This window comes from Bufo bufo, chromosome 1 (genome assembly GCF_905171765.1).
Source record: "Bufo bufo chromosome 1, aBufBuf1.1, whole genome shotgun sequence".
Classification (NCBI taxonomy): Eukaryota; Metazoa; Chordata; class Amphibia; order Anura; family Bufonidae; genus Bufo; species Bufo bufo.
The window spans coordinates 489631481-489639353 of record NC_053389.1 but is presented as its reverse complement, the minus strand read 5'-3'; the positions used below and the strand labels follow the sequence as shown (position 1 = coordinate 489639353).

Below are 7873 nucleotides of genomic sequence, written 5' to 3'. Positions count from 1 at the left end.
ACAGGTCATATTATTGGCTGCAAATCATGTCCCGTGGCTCCATTTAAGTCAATGGGGCTGTAAAATGAATGGATACAGAATGCATCCGTATGTTTTCCGTATTTGTTCCATTTTTTTGGGGAACCCTCTATTGAAAATGTTATGCCCAGCCGAATTTTAGAATGTAATTACTGTATATGCCTTGTTTAAGTTCCTCAATAAACGCAAACAAAACGGAACGGAAACTGAGACAGTACTGAAACAAAAACAATGTAAAAACGGATCCTTTTAAAACGGACCGCAAAAACCATCCGGTCTTCTGCAGGAAGCCTTATAAGGATTAAAAATAAAAAAGAGATTTTCTACCACTCATCTGTTCAACTTTATTTGGCGAAATAAATTGTAATGGATCACATACCACAAAGGGTTAAGAAGGTCCATATCGTGCATGGAGTTTAGCAAAATCAATGTGAGCTGGCTAAACACTAGCTCTGTTCCGGACCCGTCCACTAGGGGGCTAAAAGATCCGTACCGTGTCTGGAGTTTAGACGGCTCTTAGAGAGCTGGCTATTTCCCATACTGCAAAAGGACCACGTCCGTTTGGTGTCTGGAGTTTAGACACAACCCTGCAACATTCAACCCGCTCTCAACCAAATTGCTCTGAAGTCTGAACTTTCTCCCCAGTCCAGAGGCCCCTCCTCTTCCTGTGACGTCATCCATACCAGCAGCAACTCCATTCTAGCTTTGCATTGGGCAAGATGCTTCGTCTTGAAGCCCCCAGACTTTTAGGCTGTCTGAAAACTGCCTGTGTCCTTTAGAAAAACTTACAGCTTCATAAACACACATAGAACTACGGAATCACAAAGAAAACGGCTGACATTTTATCGTACAAGGCAAGATTGTGTCTGCCTAGGTGGGGGAACTGTGCTCAGAAAAGACCCCCTCCAGACAGGCAGTGTCCGGGCAGCTGAGGCAGGGTCTTCGGGGCGGTGTTGTGCTCTTCCGCTGGTAGTATTCCCAGCTGCCTCCACAGCCCCAGGTCACATTGAGCCATGATCCTCAACGCGCTAGGACCTCGCTACACGCAGCTGGCCAAAAGCTGGTGAGGAGCTGGTGCAGTACGTATTCAGGATGGGGGGCGACGTAGTGGTCCTCACCGTGTGTTTCTCTGCAGGGCTCCGACGCTGGTGACATGGGGATCGGTGGGAGCTGTCGGGCTGATCTGGGCTACGGACTGGCGGCTTTTCCTGGATTATGTTCCATATATCAGCGGCAAATTTAAGCAGGAAAAATGATCCGTGCAGAAGTGTAAGTAGCTTACTAATATATATATAGTGATGGATGAGGTCTAATACGCTCCATAGCTGAGTCTGACCACAGATGCACAGCCTCTGCTCATACAAGAGGGGCACGTGACATGGTAAATATCTACATCCCATGAGCTAAGGCTACTTTCACACTAGCGTTTCTGTTTTCCAGTATTAAGTTCCGTCATAGGGTCTCCATACCGGGAAAAAAAAAGCTTAAGTTTTGTCCCCATTCATTGTCATTGGGGACAAAATGTAACTGAACAGAACGGAATGCTCCAAAATGCGTTCCGTTTAGTTGCGTTTCCATACCGAAGAGCAAACTGCAACATGTTGTATAGTTTGCTTTGCGTTCTGGGATGCGGAGCAAGACGGATCCGTCATGACCTACAACGCAAGTCAATGGGGACCGATCCGTTTTCTCTGCCACAATAGAAAACGGATCTGTCCCCCATTGACTTTCAATGGAGTTCATGACTGATCCGTCTTGGCTATATAAGACATAATACAACCGGATCCGTTCATAACAGATGCAGGCGGTTGTAGTATGGTAACGGAAGGGTTTTTGCTGATCCCTGCCAGATCCAGTTAAAACGCTAGTGTGAAAGTAGCCTAATAACTCTAGTCCTGGCGTTTCCAGTGAGGAGCATGGCGAGTTTGGATCGAGGCTTCGAATGTGATGTCACAAGGTACTTACAGCACGTGAGGTTTAGCCAATAATGGGAACCTAAATGTGTGAGTTGGCCCTGATGGTCGCCAATGCGACTTTGAATTGCTAAATGGCGACAAGACTTTGTAGTCTTGTCGCCATTTGCGCCTAGACTAGGCCTACACAATATATCGCCAAAGCAATCACAATTAATCGCCAATTGGCTGACCCAAAAATGCTGCAATTGTATTACCATATTTTTCGCTTTATAAGACTAACTTTTTATCGATTTTTATGGCAGTGCGTCTTATAAAGCGATGGTTGACTTTTTACGTGGCTGACACGGATGTATCGCCGGCCGCTATGTTGCACAGCGCGGCCAGCGATACATCAGTTACAGTGCGGGGAGGGAGGAGGGGCTGGAGGCAAGTCGTTATTGTAATGAACAAATGTTCTTCTATTTATTCTGTTTATCTGTTCTGTGCAGTGCTATTAAGAAAATGGCACGTTTTGTAGTTTGTACTTTTGCAGTAATGCAAATATGTTATTTAATTTAGTAAAAGAGGTTTTATTTTGAAAAACACTGTGCATTTCAGTTCTTTAGTTAAAGGGGTTCTGCACTTCCATTTAACTGATGATCTATTCTCCTGGATAGATCAGCAGCTTCTCATCAGCTGTTTGAGAAGGCAGCGGCGCTCCAGCAGTGCCGCAGCCTTCTCGCTGTTTACCGCCGGCCCAGTGACGTCATGACTAGTATCAACTGGCCTGGGCGGGGCTAAGCTCTGTTCACTTGAATGGAGCTTAGCCGTGCCCACGCTAGTTGATACTAGTTGTGATGTCAGTGGGCCGGTGGCCCAACAGTAAACAGTGAGAAGGCTAGAGCGCTGCTGCCTTCTCAAACAGCTGATCGGCGGGGGTCCTGGGTGTCGGACCCCCGCCGATCAGAAGCTGCTGATCTATCCAGGAGAATAGATCATTAGTTAAATGAAAGTGCAGAACTACATTTCAGCATTATCAGTAATTTCTGTGTGCTTTTGCCTTGAAAATCCAAGCAAATAGACCTCTAGCACAATTCCCTTAAAATATTGCATTGCATAGCGTTATCGCAATTTTTAGGGTCCTAATTGCAATCGCACAAAATTCCCATATCGTGCAGCCCTAGCCTAGACCCTCCGCTGCTCTGCCTCTCACACACGAGCAACTAGGGTTGTTGCGGGTATCGAAATTTCGATACCCAATCGATACTTTTGTCCTGGTATTGATACGATGCTGGGATTTCCATTTTTTTCGATACTGGGCTGCGCTGCTGCACAGTCTAGTATCTCTGAACATGAGCGCGCTGCTGTCAGCGCGCTCATGTTCTCTCAGCAGCACAGGGTAAAAGGAAGCAGTCTCTCCCTCCCCCCTGTGCTCCTGCTGCTGCTGCCACCACCAATGGGGAGAGAGGGGCGGAGGAGGAGCGTGCGCACTGCTCCACCAATGATGGGACTTTTCCTGGGTCCAGAATTTAAGTAGTAGGCTACACAGCGGCGCCCAGAGATGTCCCAGCACTTACTATTATTCCTGGGCGCCGCTCTGTTCGCCTGCTGTGCCCCATTACTGTCTCCTGCTCCATATGCTAATTAGTATTGGAGCAATGGGGAGGAGACATCAGCTTCTCTAGTGGGTGTTCCTTCTCCCTGCCTGTAGCGCTGTCCAATCGCAGCGCAGGGAGAAGAAACGCCCACTAGAGAAGCTGATGTCTCCTCCCCATTGCTCCAATACTAATTAGCATATGGAGCAGGAGACAGTAATGGGGCACAGCGGGCGAACGGAGCGGCGCCCAGGAATAATAGTAAGTGCTGGGACATCTCAGGCTACACAGAGCGGTGCCCAAATACTTAAAGTCCGGACCCATATAAGGTCGTCTTTAACACATAATACAGGTGGCAGGTGCCGGCGGCAGAATCGCATAGCCGGCATCCTGCCTCTGACAGGGACCTGAGGGGTTAACTGCCGCTGATCTGCTGCCAGTACCCACCTCCTGTATTAAGGGTTAATTATCATTGGTGGCGCAGTGCGCCCCACCCCCCATTGAAATCATTGGTGGCAGTGGCCACAGGGTCCCCTCTCCCTTCCTAATTGGTGGTGCAGTGGCATCTTCTGATCAGAGCCCCAGCAGTGTAAGCCTGGGGCTCTGATCGGTTACCATGGCAGCCAGGACACTACTGAAGCCCTGGCTGCCATAGTCAGCTTCCTAACCACAGAGCTGCAGGGAGAGTGTAAAGTCCTATTCACCCTGATAGAGATCTATTAGGGGGAATAGGACAAGGGATTAAAAGATCCCAGGTTCTGGCCCCTAAGGGGGAAATAGTTATTAAATAAAAAGTGTAAAAATATAATATATATATATATATATATATATATATATATATATATATATATATATATATATATATATATATATATATATATATATATATATATAATTTTTCATTCACCCAATTTCACATATAAAATATATAAACAATAAATAAATAAACATATCGCAACGTCAGAAAAGTCCAAACTATTAAAATATTTTAAAAAAACTATGCGGTGAATGCCGGAACAGAAAAAATAAATAAATAAGGCTATTTTCACACTTGCGGCAGCATGTCCTGGCAAGCAGTTCCGTCGTCAGAACTGCCTGCCGGATCCGCCGATCTGGTTGTGACTGAAAGCATTCGTGAGACGCATCCGGATGCGGGCAGACTGATCCGTCTTGCATCTTTTTTCACATTTTTACCGGTCTGCGCATGAACAGACAGGAAGGACGGATCCGGCATTTCGGTATTTTGAATGCCGCATCTGACAATAATACATTCCTATGGGGAAAAATGACCCAGCATTCAGGCAAGTCTTCGGTTTTTTTTCCGCCGGAGATAAAACCGTAGCATGCTGCGGTTTTATCTTTTGCCTGATCAGTCAAAATGACTGAACTGAAGACATCCTGATGCATCCTGAACGGATTGCCCTCCATTCAGAATGCATGGGGATATAACTGATCAGTTCTTTTCCGGTATAAAGCCCCTGTGACGGAACTCTATGCCGGAAAAGAAAAACGCAAGTGTGAAAGTATCCTAAAAACTGCACGATTCGCCATTTTTTAAAATGCGGAATGCACATGGCTTTTTGGGTTAATTTTTTTTCGCATGGTATCGGGTACTACAATACTTTTTTATGGTATCAAAAATTTGGTATCGCAACAACTCTACGAGCAACTGACATTGGGACAGGCTGCTATCAGCACGTGCCATGTTCTTCTCAACAGCACAGGGGATAAGGAGGCAGTCATTCCCCCCCTGTGCCGCTGCCACCAATGGGCTGATAGCAGGGAGAGGGGCTGTGCCACCAATGAATATAGTTTATGCTTAAAGGGCTTCTGTCACCCCATTAAACCGTTTTTTTTTTTTTTTTTCTTTACTAATAATCCCTACACTGCGATCTCAGCATACATAAGCTAATTAATGATTTTCGTTCAGTAGAATTTGCTAAATATCGATTTTTATAATATGTAAATTACCTTGCTACCAGCAAGTAGGGCGGCTACTTGCTGGTAGCAGCCGCATCCTCCGATCGTAATGACGCCCCCTTGGCTTGTTGATTGACAGGGCCAGCGGATGGGATCGTTCTCTGCTAGCCCTGCCTGTTACCATTCAAAATCTGGCGCCTGCGCCGCGGCCGTACGTATCTTCAATCTGCGCAGGCGCACTGAGAGGCGGCCACTCGGCCGCTCGCTCCTCAATGCGCCTGGTGTAGATGTGACGTCATCGGCGCAGGCGCATTGAGGATGGAGCGGCCGAGTGAGTGGCCGCCTCTCAGTGCGCCTGCGCAGATTGAAGATACGTACGGCCGCGGCGCAGGCGCCAGATTTTGAATGGTAAAAGGCAGGGCCAGCAGAGAAAGATCCCATCCGCTGGCCCTGTCAATCAACAAGCCGAGGGGGCGTCATTACGATCGGAGGATGCGGCTGCTACCAGCAAGTAGCCGCCCTACTTGCTGGTAACAAGGTAATTTACATATTATAAAAATCGATTTTTAGCAAATTCTACTGAACCAAAATCATTAATTAGCTTATGTATGCTGAGATCGCAGTGTAGGGATTATTAGTAAAGAAAAAAAAATAAAACTGTTTAATGGGGTGACAGAAACCCTTTAATACAAACGCAGGCTGCGCTGCGGGTGTCGGCCATATCCCATACCCGGCACCCAGCCTCTATGACTGCGCGCTGTGATCCGCCGCTATTACCCCTCAGGTGCCACCCATCATAAAGTATCTGCATTTGTAAGCGCCATTCGGATCGGCCTTACAATCATCAGGGCTCACCACCGAGAACCTGCAAGTTGTGTGATGAATCTGCCACCAGTGAGCTCCTGTGTGGAAAGTAGACTTATGGTTTGTGCTTTTGTTTCTTGTAGATTACTGACTTTCAGGATTCCTACGATTGGAGACACACATGTGAACGCTGGATGCCAAGACTTGTGCGGCCCTGTACTAGTTTCGTCCATGTAAACCGATAGAAGTTATTTATAAAGAAACATCTCTTGCACTATTCCTAATAAAACTGTTTGGTTGAGACTAGGTTTGTATGTTTATATATAGGTTCTTTCTTTTTCTCTTTCGCCTATGACAGCACCCCTGGAGAGACCGCCTCCTCCTCCGGACAGGAACCAGAACCGCCTTTTAATAGAGGGATCCTCCCCTCTACCTCCAGTTCGGTTTCCTGGCCTAAGAGGCAGGAGAAAATCCAAACCACCGTATGCAGTTGTTCTAGAGCTGCGGGGGCCCCGGCAATTGATGTGGTGAGGAGGGTTACCCCGGGCGGCGTAAGTCTCCAGGGGAGCCGCTGCTAAAGTCTGGGCTCCAGTCTCTGCGGCCGTGTTGGCATGTTCAGCCGCTGCATCTACTTCAGGGTTCAAGCGGTGGGAGGAAGCCGTCACTGAGGACCGGAAGGGGAGGGAGCTGGCAGCGCGCACAGAGGAGAAAAAGCCCAGCAAGCTCACTGCCATGCTGACTGAAAAGAGCTGGCAGTTTCCCATTCTGGCTGATTGTGCCATGTGAAAGAATGGAGCAGGTTCAGCGTGCTGAGACCACCAATGATACATAGGTACCAGGGTGGGGTAAGAGGGGCCATTCCCTGGCAGATTTTATTTTTAGTATTGCTCATGGGGTCATGTTTGTTTGTGCCTAGGTGTCTAAGGAGTCTTCCATTCAGGCGATAATTGCCAGAGAATGGAAAAGACCTGATCCGCCCCCTGGGATAGGGCCCCAAAAATAGATGGTCCTGTGGCTAAGATGTCCAGGAAAAATGCTCTCCTCTTTGAAGATATGGGTTCCCTTAAGGACCCAATAGACATAAGGGCAGAGGTTTATTTAAAGAAAAATTGGGAGGCCTCTGCAGCAGCTTTTAAACTTGCTATTGCAGCTACCTCTGTTGCTAGATCCTTAAAGGTGTGGATGGGGGAGTTAGAGGCCCACATTAAAGGAGGTACCCCTAGGGAACAGTTGCTTACCTCCTTCCCCATTATAAACAATGCCCTAGATTTCTTGGCTGATGCCTCTGCGGACTTCAAGGTTTTCCGCTAGGGCATCGGCCTTATCTAACTCTGCCCGTAGGGCTATTTGGTTAAAGGGCTGGAATGGAGACGCTTCCTTTTTAAGGCAAAGCTTTGCGCTATCCCGTGTCGGGGTGAGTTTTTGTTTGGCCCCGTCCTTGACAACCTTCTAGAAAAAGCCTCCGACAAGGAAAAAGGCTTTTCCTCCACTAGTCAAGCCCCCAGGAGGTCTTTCCGTCCTAGATTTAATAAAGAAAGATTTAAGGGAAAGGGGAGAGCAAAGCAGTTTGCTGGTGTCACACAAAAAAAAGGGGGTTTCTTTTTTCCGTGCCAGATGCCTCAAACTCAATGACGCCACGCC

General features: G+C 47.4%; 1 protein-coding gene across 1 annotated transcript; it reads left to right on the top strand.

Annotated features, from left to right (window-relative positions):
• Nucleotides 1-1016: 1016 nt before the first annotated feature.
• LOC120987094 (cytochrome b-c1 complex subunit 10) lies at nucleotides 1017-6538 on the top strand. Its single transcript, XM_040415729.1, has 3 exons — nucleotides 1017-1081; nucleotides 1154-1287; nucleotides 6376-6538. Exons 1-2 carry the CDS (start codon nucleotides 1032-1034, stop codon nucleotides 1272-1274), a joined length of 171 nt encoding a protein of 56 aa, XP_040271663.1. The 5' UTR covers nucleotides 1017-1031; the 3' UTR covers nucleotides 1275-1287; nucleotides 6376-6538.
• The last annotated feature ends 1335 nt before the right edge of the window (nucleotides 6539-7873 follow it).

Bases quoted from the DNA above. Each gene is read 5' to 3' on its own strand.
- LOC120987094 (XM_040415729.1), top strand. From the start codon at position 1,032: ATGATCCTCAACGCGCTAGGACCTCGCTACACGCAGCTGGCCAAAAGC. The intron at 1,082-1,153 runs GTGAGGAGCTGG...GTTTCTCTGCAG, and splicing joins ACGCAGCTGGCCAAAAGCTG to GGCTCCGACGCTGGTGACAT.